General features: G+C 49.3%; 1 protein-coding gene across 1 annotated transcript; it reads right to left on the reverse strand.

Moving 5' to 3' along the window:
* Positions 1-133: 133 nt before the first annotated feature.
* On the reverse strand, positions 134-17,333 carry LOC129704432 (uncharacterized). Its single transcript, XM_055647491.1, has 4 exons — positions 17,129-17,333; positions 7,088-7,235; positions 4,842-5,000; positions 134-2,498 (listed from the first exon to the last, which is right to left on the reverse strand). Exons 1-4 carry the CDS (start codon positions 17,199-17,201, stop codon positions 2,300-2,302), a joined length of 579 nt encoding a protein of 192 aa, XP_055503466.1. The 5' UTR covers positions 17,202-17,333; the 3' UTR covers positions 134-2,299.
* Positions 17,334-18,890: the final 1,557 nt, after the last annotated feature.

Genomic DNA, 18,890 nt, shown 5'->3' on the forward strand with positions numbered 1-18,890 from the left:
TGTGTGTGTGTGTGTGTTGTCCACTGTACTAGACTACACTATAATGTGTGTGTGTGTGTGTGTCCCTGTGTGTGTGTGTGTCACGGTGTGAGTGTGTCCCTGTGTGGGTGTGTGTGGGTCCCGTGTGTGAGTGTGTCACGGTGTGAGTGTGTCCCTGTGTGAGTGTGTCACGGTGTGAACCATACACATGTGCCCGTCTCATTGCAAGGTTGTGGCAAATGTGAACATTCTCAGAACATTTACAACATTCAAATCTTTGACATCTGTAAAATAAATATGAATACAAAGCCTTGTGCGATTTCATCCTTTGCACTTTGTGTATTTTGTAATTGACATTCAGGAAGTTGGTGCAATGTGTAGCCAAACGTCTTGGTTTAAATCGTGTTGACCAACTGAATTGTGGTAATACTGACAATAATGAGAAAAAGTTTTCTCCTATTAAACTCTGCTGTCTCTTACAATATATAACAGGGAAGAGTGCAGCACAAGAACAGGCCCTTCGGCCCACAACGTCTGTGCTGTACATAATGCCAAGACCATCACATCTACCTGCATCTAACCCATATCCCTCCAATACATATGTTTATCCAAAAGTATTTGAAATGCCACTGACGTACCTGTGTGGCCGAATGTCCCAGACACACCTTCCCACGTAATGAATCCTTTGTGTGGACTGGGCAATGTTACAGCTTCACTCATTCACATCCAGTCCTGAATAGTTTATTTCAACACTCGGAAGATTAGTTATTCATCATTTGCAAAACAGATTGACAATATAGCTGCAGTTTAAAATGTTACAACACCACAATCTTGTTGGGAGATTCAGAAGTGATCCTGTACCCCATCAGTTGGAAATAAGGCTGTATTGTGGCAGTAACAATGTGCCTGCACCTACTCATCTCCACTTATACTTCAGTGTGAACATCAGTGAAGGAAATGTGTCCAATCTGGGTAAATACTGACACGAAGGAAGGAAAAATCTTCAGTAAAATAGCAAAGGCACCAAAAGAAATATGACAGGACAAATCAGAACCATATTCATAAGCTTGAAATTATATCATATTGCAGGGATAAACATTGATCATCCAGTGCTCCTGATGGAATAATCAGAAAATCTTTACCTGACCATATCACGTACCATTATCTGCATACCTTTACCTTTCGGAAGGAGAGATGCATCCTGCACAAAATGATCCTTTCCACAGCCAGGAGTTGCTTTATCCAGGATTTGATCAGGTAGGAGGCTGGGCAGTAAAGCATTGAGCCATTGCCCGCAGTGGACATTGATTGGTTTTGATGAAAGCGTCATCAGTGGAAGCAGAAGGAAACAACTGAGAAGTGAGCTAGCTGTGACTGACGTACAGGTGTTGCAGGTGATATAGGTGATGCAGGTGATATAGGTGTTGCAGGTGATATAGGTGATGCAGCAAAGCTGAGGTAAAGGGCAGTGGGGAGAAGGGAGGGAGATTTAGGAGGAGAATGGTCTCATTGATATTAAACCACAGCTGATCCAGGATTGAGGGGTTGGAGGGGGAACCACTGTTGAGCCCTGTGGGGTGGTCACCAGGAAGGTGCAGGGGAGAGATGAGAACTCAGGTGGGCAAGGATGGAGGTACAACCTGCCAGTGTCTGAAAGAACAAGCAGCTGCTGAAGATTGATATAATCATGTTTAATCAGACAACAGCAGTTGAACAATCCAGGCCAGAGTCTGTGGATCTTTATAAAGCTAAGGTCAGGATGGAAAGTCATTGTGAGACCCTCACAGATGCTGGAGGTGTGTGGCGTTGATTATGTAGTTAGTCCAGTGGGATGTGCAGCATTTGACTGTCACATGCATCAGTAGAATGTAACTGCCCGCTGTCACGCCAGTATTTATCCTGGCCACACAGTTGCAGACTGAATAAATCTCACAGATACATCACCTTAAAACTCCGCACTGATTTGAAATTGTTGCTGTAATAATGTGTTTAAATATTAGCGTGTTATGGTGGAAGCACAATGACCAATGGGTAATAACTACAGGCAACTTTTAACACTGGCTCAAACTGTTTAGTTGGCTACTGTAGACCAAACTGCATCTTATATCCACCCTAGCAATACTATCATTAATGCCACAACTATATTTCATTCATTTTCATTGATTAGATTTCTGAAATGGTGGTTGTCAAGAGCAAACACTTTTAATATAAATGCTGTGTCAGTAAAACGTTGATGAAAGTCCAATCTGCAGTTGTGTGACGGGGCGGAGGTGGAGGTGGGGTGTCTCTGCATCAGTTGCAACATCACACGGACCCTGGGTCAGGTGAGGTGTCTCACTGTAGAAAGCCCAGACGTGTCTCCGACTGCGATTTCAACAATGTGCTCCTCAGTCACAGAACTCAATAAAATCCCAGAGTCAGTAGTTGTGGAAAAGTCCACGTTCCAAGGGTGAAACGTCAGGTGTGATGTCTTCACACCACAGTGCAGTGGGGCCTCCAATGTCAACTTCCCTGGACTCCTGCAAATAACAGACCAAACATTCATCACTTAATTACATCACCCCCACCCTACATCCCCACGCCAACCCTGACCCCGCACCCCCACGCCAACCCTGACCCCACCCTGACCCCCACCCCTACACCTCGCCCTGACCCCGCCCTGACCCCCACCCCTGCACCCTGACCCCACCCTGACCCCAACCCCTACACCCCGCCCTGACCCCCACCCCTATACCCTGACCCCACCCTGACCCCACACCCCTACATCCCCACGCCAACCCTGACCCCGCCCTGACCCACCCTGACCCACCCCCCTGACACGCCAACCCTGACCCCGCCCTGACCCCACCCTGACCCCCACCCCTACATCCCCACGCCAACCTGACCCCGCCATGACCCCCACCCCTGCACCCTGACCCCCACCCCTACATCCCCACGCCAACCCTGACCCCGCCCTGAACCCTGACCCCGCCCTGACCCCCACCCCTGCACCCTGACCCCCAACCCCTACACCCCCCCTGACCCCCACCCCTGCACCCTGACCCCCAACCCCTACACCCCGCCCTGACCCCCCCCTGACCCCCACCCCTACACCCCGCCCTGACCCCCACCCCTGCACCCTGACCCCCAACCCCTACACCCCCGCCCTGACCCCGCCCTGACCCCCAACCCCTACACCCCGCCCCTGACCCCCACCCCTGCACCCTGACCCCCCACCCTACACCCCGCCCTGACCCCGCCCTGACCCCCAACCCCTACACCCCCCCCCTGACCCCACCCCTGCACCCTGACCCCACCCTGACCCCCACCCCTACATCCCCACGCCACACCTGACCCCGCCCTGACCCCCACCCCTATACCCTGACCCCACCCTGACCCCCACACCCCTACATCCCCACGCCAACCCTGACCCCGCCCTGACCCCCACCCCTACACCCTGACCCCACCCTGACCCCCCACCCCTACATCCCCCGCCAACCCTGACCCCGCCCTGACCCCCACCCCTACACCCTGACCCCACCCTGACCCCAACCCCTACACCCCGCCCTGAACCCCTGCACCCCCACACCAACCCTAACCCCGCCATGACCCCCACCGCCACCCCTGCACCCTGACCCCACCCTGACCCCAAAACCCCGCCCTGACCCCCACCCCTGCACCCCCCACCAAAACCCCGCCATGACCCCCACCGCCACTCCTGCACCCTGACCCCCACCCCTGACCCCCATCCCTTACCCCAACCCTGACCTCTACACCCTCACCCCTGAACCCTGACCACCATTCTCACCCCCACCCCCACACCGCCGGATATCTTGTCATGTTTAGTCCACTAACACTGAAACTAATTGCCACAAACATCCTCACTGCCTGAAGGATCTCAGCAGAAGTTCAGATCAAAGACTGAAGCAGATTGGTGATGCAGCGTCCAGCACAAAACCTCCACCAGGCCACAAACATTCCACGCTCGCACATTCAATTCATCAACATTTATATCATTTACGGTGGGTCATCATTCTCCAGAGTATATTTAAGTTTGGGCCAGATTTTTCAGTCCCATTTCATGTCATTTTGCCAGGGCTGTTTGAGGGAGAGATCATTAGGGTTAGGGGCTAGGGCTAGGGTTAGGGGTTAGGGGTTAGGGACCCTAGGGGCTAGGGTTAGGGGTTAGGGTTAGTGTTAGTGTTCATTGACACCTGCAGCCTGGGACGGCACAGTGTTACAGCGCTAGAGACTCGGGTTCGCTCCTGAAGCTGTTCAAACATTGTTGGTCAAGTGTGAACCCCCTTCAAGGTAGTTGAGGCCAGCTCATTGGCTATATTTAAGAGGGAGTTAGATGTGGCCCTTGTGGCTAAAGGGATCAGGGGGTATGGAGAGAAGGCAGGTACAGGATACTGAGTTGGATGATCAGCCATGTTCATATTGAATGGCAGTGCAGGCTCGAAGGGCCGAATGGCCTACTCCTAATTTCTATGTCTCTATGTCCTGGTCACTGGACCAAGGCCTGGTCGGTGACAGATGGGGCCAGGGCCGTTTTACACTAAAATAATTCAGGCAAAGACCACCCTCCACTTCTCATAACTGGGGAACAGTGTTGCCCCGAGGTACCGGCATTGAAGACTGTGTGTGGCCTTCTCCCACAAGAGATACTGACCCGTGACACTCTGTCTCCAGGAGTGTTGGCCAGAGCAGCCTGTGGAGATGTGGCCAGTCAAAGGTCACAGGGTCAATGTGTGTCTCACGCCGGCAGTGCCCAATTGACCAATTGCTTTGTTTTGTATTTTAAAGGAAAGGAATAATCCTTAATGTACAAACAAACAAACAAACAAGCCTTATTTGACAACCATAAGTTCAAAGTATTTTACCTGAAGAATCTGTTGTTGTCCAGTCCACTCTCTATTTCTTCAATTAATAAGTTATCCCGGAGTTTGTTGTTGTTATTGTTTCTGCCTTTGTATCCTTGGCAAAAGCCTCTCGATTCATCCAGTACATTACATTCAATCTGACACCATGTTTGTAAGTCTCTGGAAAAAATAGATAGGATTTATAAAATGCTGCTTGATGTCTATTTGGCCATAAGACAAGAAAGCAGAGGGAATGGTTTTATCAACGGGAACTTGGGATTTCCAGAAGGCATTTGATAAGGTGACACATAAGTTGGGGGATGGTGATGTGGTTTTGACATTGGAGATAAATGTGGTGGCAATCCACAGGATCTGGTCTGTGTCTTCAATTATAATCTGTGTTAATAACTACAGTGTGATGAAGGGACACTGTGTTATTTAATGATGATCGAGGTGGGTAAATTAGCAAGCTGTCAAAGAGCTCACAAAGGCATCTGTGTTTTTGGTTTAAAATTAGAGGCAAGGAATTGGCAGATGAAGCAGAAGGTGTGAAAATGTGGCCATCCACCTTGGAAAGATGAATAGAAGAACAAATGGTTTATTTAATCAGAGTGTGACTGTAAAGGGTTGTGGCACCAAAGAATCCTGGGGTGTTTAGTGATCGGGAAAGGAGCAAAAGATGAGAATGCTTTAATGCCACACACAGGGCACTGGTGGAATGGAATCTGGAGAAGCAGTCAGGCGCTCTCCGTATCTAAGGATATACCGGCTTTGGAGGCAGTGCTCAGGAAGAGACTCCTGGGATCTTTAGTTTAGTTTATTGTCATGTGGACCGAGGTGCAGTGAAATGATTTGATGAAGGGTGGGTGGGAAGCCGAAGGAAGGTGGGGCGGGGTTGACTCACATTGGAGTTTAGAAGAATGAAGCTGTTTTGTGAGGAGCATTGATGGGGCGAATGCTGGTGGAATGTCAGATCCATCGTGTATCTGGAACTAAGGGCAATTGTGTACGGATTGTTTGAAATTCTCCACCTTGAGAGCGATGGAGACAAAGCCTCTCGTTACACTAAAGGCAGAGACCGGCAGAAGTTAGCTGTTCCTTAAAGCTGGTGTCAAGCTAACACAGACTGTCCACAGTAGTCCACAGTAGCTATCATTCTTTAAATGACGGGACAGAGATGAGGGAATTATTGGTCTGTCTCTTCTCATTTAGTCAAACAAGTTTTTTCATAAAACAAATATTTTTCTCCTAATTAACGTAAAAGGTAAAGTTTCCATATGGTTCATGGTAGATAGACAAGGTTCACGGTACATTGCACTGGGTGGAGCCACTGGTCTCTTTGTCATTTTTATAGATTAATATACTTTGCTCCAAACTTCAAAATGTTTTTCTCCTCCACAAAAACCCGATTTCCTGTCATAAAGAACTCAGGAAGTCACGGTCGACTCTGATAAACAACCACACACTGCAAACTGTGAAGACACATTCCGGCTTGATGCTACATTCACTCCCTCTGCATTTTGTTGCAAGAAACCACCTGAAGTTTGACAAACTCAGGACTGCACAAATGCTGTGATTTGGAGCAAGATACTGACTGCTGGAGTTCTGAGACATTCAGGGGCATTCGCTCTGACAAAGTGTTTGTAATCACAACTCAATGTGTTTGTTGGTGAATCTCCATCCAAACCAAGGACCTATGAATAAACTGAAGTAGATGATGCAGTGCTGTGCGGAGAACCAGGTCAGTGAAGGTTAGATGGAGCATAGTCCTGCTGTAACTGTACATTAGTTAAAGGACACAGAGTGCTGGAGTAACTCAGCGGGTCAGGCAGCATCTGTGGAGAACATGGATAGGTGGTGTTGTTTCTAACCTAGACCCTTCTTTGGATTCAGGAGAAGGATATGAAGAAGGGTCCCTGAGTTACTCCAGCACTCTATGAAACGTCACCTATCCATGTTCTCCACAGATGCTGCCTGACCTACTGAGTTACTCCAGCACTCTGTGCCTTTTCCGTATTAACCAGCAACTGCAGTTCTTTGTTCCTATGAACCCTGTCGTTAATCTGATACACAAACAGAACCCAGCTCGGCTGTTGTGGACACGTTGAGAGTTGAGGAGTTGTGGACAGGTTGAGAGTTGAGGAGTTGTGGACCTGTGGACAGGTTCACAGATGAGGTGTATCTATCTTGCACATGGCTACTTGTCCACAGCTTAGTCGAAGGGAAACTGGTGACACAAAGAGCATCCTTCCCACCGCCTTCCTTACCTCTGATGCTTCCGTCGTTCTTTTTTCCGCACACATTTGACAAGACAACTGGTTAAAAAAACCATGCTCATCAATAAAATAACGGCTGTGCTAATAATGGAGGCAATAACTGCCGCTCTGAAACCAACGTCTCCATATCTCAAAGCAGCTGAAATAAAACAGACAATTTATTGGATTTAAAATTTAATCATTTGATTTTTTTTTTAAAGGTAGCAAATTTTACAGTGTAGACTATATTAAAAGGATAAAACAAATAATAACTGTTGTTCCATATTCTGGAGCAAGGTCTAATTAACATTAGATGGTTGTGGTCAGTATTTGGGGAGCAGTTCAAGAATCAATAACACTTTTATGGAGGTGATGCTGATGGGCTTTAATGAATAAACATTTCAGAAAGAAACACAAGCTAATTGAGAGTAAACCTGATAAGTTGTGTGGAGATGGAAGCTCATAAATCAGGCTCGTTAGGGCCAGCGCACAAACATGGTTCAGGCAAGTTGGCATTTTATTTTTCAGCAACAATGTCTGTGCTGATCTAGGAAGCGAGGATCGTGTGTTTAGCAAATATCAGATTACAGGACAAACCCAAGGACATCCTTCCCCGCTCTCCAAAATATGTGTGTCATCAAAACGTACTAAATATCCCCCCCACAGTCACCTCCATGTTATGGGGGGGGGGGGAGAACAATGGGACCCAGCATGGGGGGACCGTCATGAGGGTGGGGGGGGACAAAGGTGGACCTGGTGCCGGATACTTTATAATTATGAGATGTCCTTTATGTGGCCACGATTTGCATAACGTGGGTACGCAAGAAAATAATTTCACTGTGATTTGTCATGTGACAATAAAGCATTCATTCATTCATTCATTCATTCATCATTCATTCATGCATTCATTCATTCATTCATTCATGCATCCATTCATCCATTCATTCATTCATTAATATTCATTCATTCATTCATTCATATTCATTCATTCATTCATGCATTCATTCATTCATTCATTCATTCATTCATTCATTCATATTTGACGTACATCATCCCAGCACTGATCGTTCAGGTATACTCTAGCCACAGACTTCCAATCAAAATGCAACCTCCATTACCAAGCCAGTTTTGGGTCCAGTTATCTAGTTCGCCAACAATCTCATGTACCATAAAGTATCGTTCATTCATTCTGGACCAGCCCATCAACCTTGGCAAATGTTTTACTAAAGTCGACCTAAAGAATGTCCTGCCTTCATCAAGCTTCTTAGTTACCTCTTCAAAAAAGTCCATCCAATTAGTGGAGCATCTTTCAAGAGGGGTCAGTGGTCATTTATTCTAATTGTATGGACATTGACACAGATGTAACAGTGAAGGCAACAGCCCTGACCAATCAGTAGTGCACCCCAATAACAAGAGCTCATAGAGTGATACAGCGTGGAAACAGGCCCTTCAGCCCAACCTGCCCACACTGACCAACATGTCCCATCTACACTCGTCCCACCTGCCTGCGCTTGGTCCATATCCCACCAAACCTGTTTTATCCATATACCTGTCTAACTGTTTCTTAAACGTTGGGATAGTCCTAGCCTCAACTACCTCCTCTGGCAGCTCGTTCCGTACACCCACCATAAACTGGCCTCAGCAAAGTAAAAGCCCTTCTCCCAAATTAGCCAAACATGTTTGTAAACTACCAACGATGTTTGTAAACTACCAACAGAAACATTCTGGGAAATCCCGAGTTGTTCCAAGATTTCTTTCCCCACGGGCAAGGGGAGTGTTCTGTTGGCCAGATGTTTCTGTCTTGTCTCTGGCCAGATGTTCTTCAATATCCTACCCCACTGAGCCAACACTGACAGCTGTTTACAACACATTCTTACTGACTTTCAGCATCTTTTTAAATCTAAATCTAACAAAATGATCATGTGAGCTTTGTTCCCGTCACCATCTCATGTTGAGTGTTTAGGGCTTTAGTTCCAGATTTATCCTGGTGATTTTCTCTGTTAGTCTGTGAGGAACCTCAGTTTCCTTTCATTTTATTCTGTTACACTGACAAAGGGGCAGGACATTCATCGTTACACTGTATAGACAGACGCAGCCTGCATTGATGTGGACAATAGGAGCAGGAGCAGGTACAGGAGGAAGCCATTCGGCCCTTCTAGCCAGCACCTACCAACTTTGGCTTCAGTTTCAGATTTTCTACAGTTATTGTTTACTGTTTTTATAAGTTTATTTCCTTTCATGTGATCTAATCATTGGGGAATAATTAATATAGTCTTTATAAATATTAAAATGTAATATTATATTAATGTAATGTGTGATTTTTTTTTTTTCCCAGAGCTCCCGCAAAGGCAACTTCTCCCGCCCGAGTTGTGGCGTTGAAATTGACCCGGAGCGGGGCCTTGTATCGCCTGGCGCGGCTTTAACGGCCGCGGGACTTACCATCGCCCGCCGGGGGTTTTGACATCGGGAAAAGAATGGAGAGCAGGGGAGAGACAAGACTTTGCCTTCCATCACAGTGAGGAGGAGATTCACTGTGATGGATGTTTGTGTAAATTGTGTTGGCGTGTGTCTTGGTTCTTTTCTTGTTGTATGACTGCAGAAACCTAATTTCATTTGAACTTCATTTGAGGTTCAAATTACAATAAACGGTATTGTATTGTATTGTGTTGAAGCTGGAATTTCAACATTCTCTCAGCATTCATCTCTCAAGAGAACTTAAACAAGGGGCTGTTAGTTTGTTATTGATAGGATCTTGCTGACATCAATCACCTGCTTTTGTCAAATGAGGAAGTGATCTGTGACCAACTCACACTAAAGAGGAAGTACATTTCTGCAGGTTTTTTAATTCCTTTTTCAACGGTGGCAGAAAATGTTCACTCTGCTTCATATCTGTCACCACTCACCACACAAAGTCCCAAATATACCACCTCCTCTCTGTGCTCCACCTCACCCTCCCAGCCACCATAACAACAAAGCCCCCACTGATACCACCTAGAGTGCGGGGGAGGGGGGGAGGAGGAGGGGGGGGGGGGGAGGGGGGGGGGAGTAGGGGGGGGGAGGGGAGTGGGGGAGGGGGGCTGTGGTACTGTGGTACATTATTATCTCCCAATCACAGATCACTTTACACGCTCTATCCGACAGCAAAGCATTTTGTTTTCCGGTGTTTCACTCCTAGTCCACAATCTCAGGACAGATGTTGAACAATAATTTTACAATTGTAACCCTACAACACCCAGCCCTGCCTCCACCTGCACACAGAGCCTGTGTACGAAGGAACTGCAGATGCTGGTTTAAACCAAAGATAGACACAAAGATCTGGAGTAACTCAGCGGGACCGGCAGCATCTCTGGAGAAAAGGAATGGGTGACGTTTCAGGTCGAGACCCTTCTTCAGGGTTACTCCAGCTTTCCTACACACAGAGGCCTGGAGTCACAGAGCTGCTCATCTCTTCCCTGCACATTAATCTGTTTCAAGTGTTCAATCGTGTATGGGAATTATGAGCAAATATAAAGGAATCAGAGATTACAGTGAACTTATATTGAAGTAAAAGTCACCAGCATCTGTTTTATGTCCAATGGTTCATCAATGGCCGTTCATCCAACACATCACATATAGAGCAGGAACATATTCCATTGTGTGGAACATGAAGGCAGTCACAGAGTGAACAGAGAGCAAGATGATATCCAGTATTGCCTGTCTAATTAATGTTGCTGCATCCCTAATGAGGCCATCTTAACCAGGGCCGGCCTAATTGGGAGCAATTGGTCCAATTGGCTTAAGGCCGGCCCTGATCTTAACACAAGATACTAATCAATTATTACTCAACCAACCAAATTAAATATTCTTCGCCCAAATGTTAAAGATGTTTCAGCTGTAATTCTCATGTTGCTTTGATTTTGTTTTGTTAATGCAACCTGCATCATTCTGTCTTTATTCCAGGAATTAACTTACTTCCTTCAGCTCTGACCAACAGAATTACAAGCCTTGTCTCCATGTTGTCTGCCTCTTCATAAAGTGCTGCTTCATCCTGGGGCATTATATCTTAAAGACTTCAGACAATTAGATTATATGTTAGAGACTGTGTGGTCTTCATGCTACCCATTCCTGACCCAATGCTGGTGACTGACACACAACTATCCCCAGCTGAATACACTGACTTAGAGACCCAGGAAAAAGTCCATGGAGATTCAAGACATCATAACAGATGGCAGACCACAAAATATATACCACCACGCCCTGATTGCCACATCTCCCACCAGTGTTCAGGAAGCTTTCTGATGCACTTCTCAGAAATCACATCTTTGTGGTGTTCTGAACTCCATAAAGATGAGAATGTTTCAACACTTCTTGTGTAAACAGGAGTAACTTTGTAAATCTACTAGGCTGTAAAATATGAAGAAGGGTCTCAACCCGAAACGTCACCTATCAGTAGTAGTGAAGTTGGAGATGGTATCAAACAGGAAATTAGAAATGCGTGCGACAAAGGCAAAACAGTTATAATGGGTGACTTCAATCTGCATATAGATTGGGTGAATCAAATTGGCAGGGGTGCTGAGGAAGAGGATTTCTTGGAATGTATGCGGGATAGTTATCTAAATCAACATGTAGAGGAACCAACGAGAGAGCAGGCTATTTTAGACTGGGTATTGAGTAATGAGGAAGGGTTAGTTAGCAATCTTGTTGTGCGTGACCCCTTGGGCAAGAGTGACCATAATATGGTTGAGTTCTTCATTAGGATGGAGAGTGACATTGTTAATTCAGAAACAATGGTTCTGAACTTAAAGAAAGGTAACTTTGAGGGTATGAGACGTGAATTGGCCAAGATTGACTGGCAATTAATTCTAAAAGGGTTGACGGTGGATATGCAATGGAAGACATTTAAAGACTGCATGGAAGAACTACAAAAATTGTTCATCCCAGTTTGGCAAAAGAATAAATCAGGGAAGGTAGTACATCCGCCAGAAAATGGCCAGAAAAAGCAGCATACCGGAGGACTGGGAGAAATTCAAAAACCAGCAGAGGATGACAAAGGGCTTAATTAGGAAAGGAAAAATAGATTATGAAAGAAAACTGGCAGGGAACATAAAAACTGACTGCAAAAGTTTTTATAGATATGTGAAAAGAAAGAGATTAGTTAAAACAAATGTAGGTCCCTTGCAGTCAGAAACAGGTGAGTTGATCATGGGGAACAAGGATATGGCGGACCAATTGAATAACTACTTTGGTTCTGTCTTCACTAAGAAAGACATAAATAATTTGCCGGAAATAGCAGGGGACCGCGGGTCAAAGGAGTTGGAGGAATTGAGTGAAATCCAGGTTAGCCGGGAAGTGGTGTTGGGTAAATTGAATGGATTAAAGGCCGATAAATCCCCAGGGCCAGATAGGCTGCATCCCAGAGTACTTAAGGAAGTAGCTCCAGAAATAGTGGATGCATTAGTAATAATCTTTCAAAACTCTTTAGATTCTAGAGTAGTTCCTGAAGATTGGAGGGTAGCAAACGTAACCCCACTTTTTAAGAAGGGAGGGAGAGAGAAAATGGGGAATTACAGACCAGTTAGTCTAACATCGGTAGTGGGGAAACTGCTAGAGTCAGTTATTAAAGATGGGATAGCAGCACATTTGGAAAGTGGTGAAATCATTGGACAAAGTCAGCATGGATTTACGAAAGGTAAATCATGTCTGACGAATCTTATAGAATTTTTTGAGGATGTAACTAGTAGCGTGGATAGGGGAGAACCAGTGGATGTGGTGTATCTGGACTTCCAGAAGGCTTTCGACAAGGTCCCACATAAGAGATTAGTATACAAACTTAAAGCACACGGCATTGGGGGTTCAGTATTGATGTGGATAGAGAACTGGCTGGCAAACAGGAAGCAAAGAGTAGGAGTAAACGGGCCCTTTTCACAATGGCAGGCAGTGACTAGTGGGGTACCGCAAGGCTCAGTGCTGGGACCCCAGCTATTTACAATATATATTAATGATCTGGATGAGGGAATTGAAGGCAATATCTCCAAGTTTGTGGATGACACTAAGCTGGGGGGCAGTGTTAGCCGTGAGGAGGATGCTAGGAGACTGCAAGGTGACTTGGATAGGCTGGGTGAGTGGGCAAATGTTTGGCAGATGCAGTATAATGTGGATAAATGTGAGGTTATCCATTTTGGTGGCAAAAACGGGAAAGCAGACTATTATCTAAATGGTGGCCGACTAGGAAAGGGGGAGATGCAGCGAGACCTGGGTGTCATGGTACACCAGTCATTGAAGGTAGGCATGCAGGTGCAGCAGGCAGTAAAGAAAGCGAATGGTATGTTAGCTTTCATTGCAAAAGGATTTGAGTATAGGAGCAGGGAGGTTCTACTGCAGTTGTACAGGGTCTTGGTGAGACCACACCTGGAGTATTGCGTACAGTTTTGGTCTCCAAATCTGAGGAAGGACATTATTGCCATAGAGGGAGTGCAGAGACGGTTCACCAGACTGATTCCTGGGATGTCAGGACTGTCTTATGAAGAAAGACTGGATAGACTTGGTTTATACTCTCTAGAATTTAGGAGATTGAGAGGGGATCTTGAAATGAAAAAAAATGAAATGATTCAATTTATTGTCATTGTCAGTGTACAGTACAGAGACAACGAAATGCATTTTTAGCATCTCCCTTGAAAGGGAGACACAGGGCGTCGCGGTGTGCCCGCGCCTGCCGCCGTACATCTTATAGAAACTTACAAAATTCTTAAGGGGTTGGACAGGCTAGATGCAGGAAGATTGTTCCCGATGTTAGGGAAGTCCAGGACAAGGGGTCACAGCTTAAGGATAAGGGGGAAATCCTTTAAAACCGAGATGAGAAGAACTTTTTTCACACAGAGAGTGGTGAATCTCTGGAACTCTCTGCCACAGAGGGTAGTTGAGACCAGTTCATTGGCTATATTTAGAGGGTGTTAGATGTGGCCCTTGTGGCTAAGGGGATCAGGGGGTATGGAGAGAAGGCAGGTACGGGATACTGAGTTGGATGATCAGCCATGATCATATTGAATGGCGGTGCAGGCTCGAAGGGCCGAATGGCCTACTCCTGCACCTAATTTCTATGTTTCTATGTTTCTATCCATGTTCTCCACAGATGCTGCCTGACCCGCTGAGTTTCTCCAGCATTTTGTGTCTATCTTCAGTGTAAACCAGCATCAGCAGTTTCTTCCTACACAATATCTAATCCACTCTTCATTTAAGAGCTGTTCTTCCTTCCAATGGCCCAGTTGACTTAATCTGTAATATTTGCCTCAAACTACAATTACATGACCTCTGCCCTGCTTTTTATTCAACCTTAAACCTGCCGGCAAACATAGTTACTAAACAGTTAAAAGCGAGGAATGTCTATCACAGAAATATGTGCATCAAGGCCACAGGCAAGAGATAGCGGAGACGAAGATGCACTTGTAACTCCCAAAGTGGCAACAAAATGTAAGCTCTTTGCAGTGAGCGGTCACAGTTAAGGGCTTGAATTGTCACTGACCGTGTAACTGTAGACTTAAACTAGCAAGCTGAAAAACATCAATTTACTCAACTACCATCAATAGAAGCCAATGCTGGAGACACTGCATCGCCAGTGACACACAGATCCAGTGGCCCACAGATCCAGTGACCCACACAGATCCAGTGGCCCACACAGATCCAGTGGCCCACACACATCCAGTGGCCCACAGATCCAGTGACCCACAGATCCAGTGGCCCACACAGATCCAGTGGCCCACACAGATCCAGTGGCCCCACACATCCAGTGGCCCACACACATCCAGTGGCCCACACAGATCCAGTGACCCACACAGATCCAGTGGCCCACACAGATCCAGTGGCCCACACAGATCCAGTGGCCCACACACATCCAGTGGCCCACACAGATCACAGCTACAGAGACACACAGATCCAGTGGCCCACACAGATCCAGTGACCCACACAGATCCAGTGACCCACACAGATCCAGTGGCCCACACAGATCCAGTGGCCCACACAGATCCAGTGGCCCACACAGATCCAGTGACCCACACACACCCAGAGACCCACACACATCCAGTGACCCACAGATCCAGTGACCCACACAGATCCAGTGGCCCACACAGATCCAGTGGCCCACACAGATCCAGTCACCCACAGATCCAGTGACCCACAGATCCAGTGGCCCACACAGATCCAGTGGCCCACACAGATCCAGTGACCCACACAGACCCAGAGACCCACACAGATCCAGTGGCCCACACAGATCCAGTGGCCCACACAGATCCAGTGACCCACACAGATCCAGTGACCCACAGATCCAGTGACCCACAGATCCAGTGACCCACAGATCCAGTGGCCCACAGAGATCCAACAGAGCGTGCACCTGCAGTTTATAAGCAGTCGGACATGTGCAAACCAAACCAAATATTGGCTTCCGATGCTTAACTTAATGATAATAACTTAATGTTAGTAACGTAATTCTATAGGGACTTTAAAAATAATGAGGTTCCCTATTTTATATCAATCTCAAAAGCTGCGGTACTTTGATAAACTGCCCATCTGCTGAGGCAACAACTGCCAGTGCCCAGAGAGTTGCTCTGCCAGTAACAACATCACCAACTATAGAGTCATGCAGCACAGAACAGGCCTTTCGGCCCGACTAATCTGTACAACCTAGATTACCATTCGCCAAGATTCACAAACCACCGTTGATTAGTGTTTCCTTTCTCATTTATAACCACAGGAATGATCACAGGACAACCACGTTCTCTAATGGGGATCGACAAGCACAGGAAGGCAGATTATTATTTGAACTGTGTCAGATTAGGAAAAGGGGAGGTGCAACAAGACCTGGATGTACATCAGTCACTGAAAATAACCATGCAGGTACAACAGGCAGTGAAGAAAGCTAATGGCATGTTGGCCTTCATTGCGAGAGGATTTGAGTTCAGGAGCAAGGAGGTCCTACTGCAGTTGTACAGGGCCCTGGTGAGACCGCACCTGGAGTATTGTGTGCAGTTTTGAGGAAGAACATTCTTGCTGTTGAGGGAGTGCAGAGTAGGTTCACCAGGTTAATTCCCGGGATGGTGGGACTGACATATGATGAAAGAATGGGTCAACTGGGCTTGTATACACTGGAATTTAGATGGATGAGAGGGAATCTTATGGAAACATATAAAATTCTTACAGGATTGGATAGGCTAGAGGCAGGAAACATATTCCCGATGTTGGGGGAGTCCAGAACCAGGGGTCACAGTTTAAGGATCTTCACCCAGAGTTGCGAATCTGTGGAATTCTCTGCCACAGAAGGCAGTGGAGGCCAATTCACTGGATGTTTTCAAAAGAGAGATTTAGCTCTTAGGGCTAACGGAATCAAGGGATATGGGGAAAAAGCAGGAACGGGGTACTGATTGGGGAATGTCAGCCATGATCATATTGAATGGCGGTGCTGGCTCGATGGGCCGAGTGGCCTCCTCCTGCACCTATTGTCTATGTTTCTATGTATCCACAGGATTCCCGCCCCTGCAGATCAGCACCAAACCAGCGCGGATCGATCACGCAACACGTTTTAAATAACCGGTTCTAAAGTTAAACTTATTGCGGATCGAAAACAAAATGTGGAAACAAGGAACTGTAGATGGAGGTTTACACTGGAGAAAGACACAGAGTGCTGGAGTAACTCAGCGGGTCGGGGGCAGCTGTGGGGAACTTGGATAGGTGGCGTTTAGTGTCGGGGCTGAAGGATCCAGACCACAGGTCAGCTCATGTTCCCCACAGACACAGACGCTGCCCGGCCGGACACCACCACCTCGACCCGACCCCGACCCGACCCGCCCCGGCCCGACCCGACCCGACCCGCCCCGACCCCGCCCCGTCCCGACCCGACCCCGACCCCGACCCGACCCGACCCGACCTACACCCCCACCCCACCCCGCGGGTCACAAATGTGTGTCTGTCCCTCCCCCCCACCCCCACTGCCCGCGGGGTCTGTCCGGGTCCCCTCACCCTCCCCCCCCCCCACACCACCGCTACCCCCCACCACCACCCGTGTCCGTGTCCGTGTCACTCACTCACCTCTGTGATTATTCGCAGCCTCGCGGATCCCGATCCCCGAGTTGTTCCCGCGCGGCGCCGCCGTCGTTTCCATCGCGGATCCGCGGCTCCCCCTCGGCGCCCCGTGTCCGTGCCCGTGTGTCCGTGTCCGTGTCCGTGTCCGTGTCCGTGTCCGTGTCGACAGCAGCGAATCTGCTCCACAACCAACGCCTCCACTTCCTCCCGCGTCACTGACACAAACCCAGCCCCGCTCACCCTGGACAACCCGCTCACTGGGGGGTGTGTGTGTGTCCTCATTGGCCCCACCCTGCACCCACCCTGCACCCACCCCACACCCACCCACCCTGCACCCACCCACCCTGCACCCACCCTGCACCCACCCTGCACCCACCCACCCTGCACCCACCCTGCACCCACCCACCCACACCCACCCTGCACCCACCCTACACCCACCCTACACCCACCCTACACCCACCCTGCACCCACCCTACACCCACCCACCCACCCCCCACCCACCCACCCTACACCCACCCTACACCCACCCCCCTACACCCACCCTGCACCCACCCTGCACCCACCCTGCACCCACCCACCCTGCACCCACCCTGCACCCACCCACCCTACACCCACCCTGCACCCACCCTACACCCACCCCCCTGCACCCACCCACCCTACACCCACCCTGCACCCACCCTACACCCACCCTACACCCACCCTGCACCCACCCTACACCCACCCTGCACCCACCCTACACCCACCCACCCAGCACCCACCCACCCTGCACCCACCCCACCAGCACCCACCCACCCTGCACCCACCCTGCACCCACCCACCCTGCACCCACCCACCCTGCACCCACCCTGCACCCACCCACCCTACACCCACCCACCCTGCACCCACCCACCCTGCACCCACCCTGCACCACCCACCCTGCACCCACCCTGCACCCACCCTACACCCACCCTACACCCACCCACCCTGCACCCACCCTGCACCCACCCTGCACCCACCCACCCTACACCCACCCACCCTGCACCCACCCTGCACCCACCCACCCTACACCCACCCACCCTACACCCACCCACCCTGCACCCACCCACCCTGCACCCCCACCCTGCACCCACCCACCCTGCACCCACCCTGCACCCACCCTGCACCCACCCACCCTACACCCACCCACCCTACACCCACCCTACACCCCACCACCCCCCCACCCACACCACCCACCCTGCACCCACCCTGCACCCACCCACCCTGCACCCACCCTGCACCCACCCTGCACCCACCCACCCTACACCCCACCCACCCTGCACCCACCCTGCACCCACCCTGCACCCACCCACCCTACACCCACCCACCCTGCACCCACCCTGCACCCACCCACCCTACACCCACCCACCCTACACCCACCCACCCTGCACCCACCCACCCTGCACCCACCCTGCACCCACCCACCCTGCACCCACCCTGCACCACCACCACCCACCCACCCACCCTGCACCCACCCACCCACCCACCCTGCACCCACCCACCCTGCACCCACCCTGCCCCACCCACCACCCACCCTACACACCCACCCACCCTGCACCCACCCTACACCCACCCTGCACCCACCCTGCACCCCCACCCACCCTGCACCCACCCACCCTGCACCCCACCCTGCACCACCCACCCACCCTACACCCACCCACCCACCCTACACCCACCCTACACCACCCCCTGCACCCACCCTGCACCCACCCTGCACCCACCACCCTGCACCCACCCTGCACCCACCCTGCAC

The sequence above is a fragment of the Leucoraja erinacea genome, chromosome 16, assembly GCF_028641065.1.
Source record: "Leucoraja erinacea ecotype New England chromosome 16, Leri_hhj_1, whole genome shotgun sequence".
In the NCBI taxonomy this organism is placed as follows: Eukaryota; Metazoa; Chordata; class Chondrichthyes; order Rajiformes; family Rajidae; genus Leucoraja; species Leucoraja erinaceus.

Bases quoted from the DNA above. Each gene is read 5' to 3' on its own strand.
- LOC129704432 (XM_055647491.1), bottom strand. From the start codon at position 17,201: ATGGAAACGACGGCGGCGCCGCGCGGGAACAACTCGGGGATCGGGATC. The intron at 7,236-17,128 runs GTGAGTGAGTGA...GTTTTATTTCAG, and splicing joins GGCTGCGAATAATCACAGAG to CTGCTTTGAGATATGGAGAC. The intron at 2,499-4,841 runs GTAAAATACTTT...TGTTATTTGCAG, and splicing joins GACAACAACAGATTCTTCAG to GAGTCCAGGGAAGTTGACAT.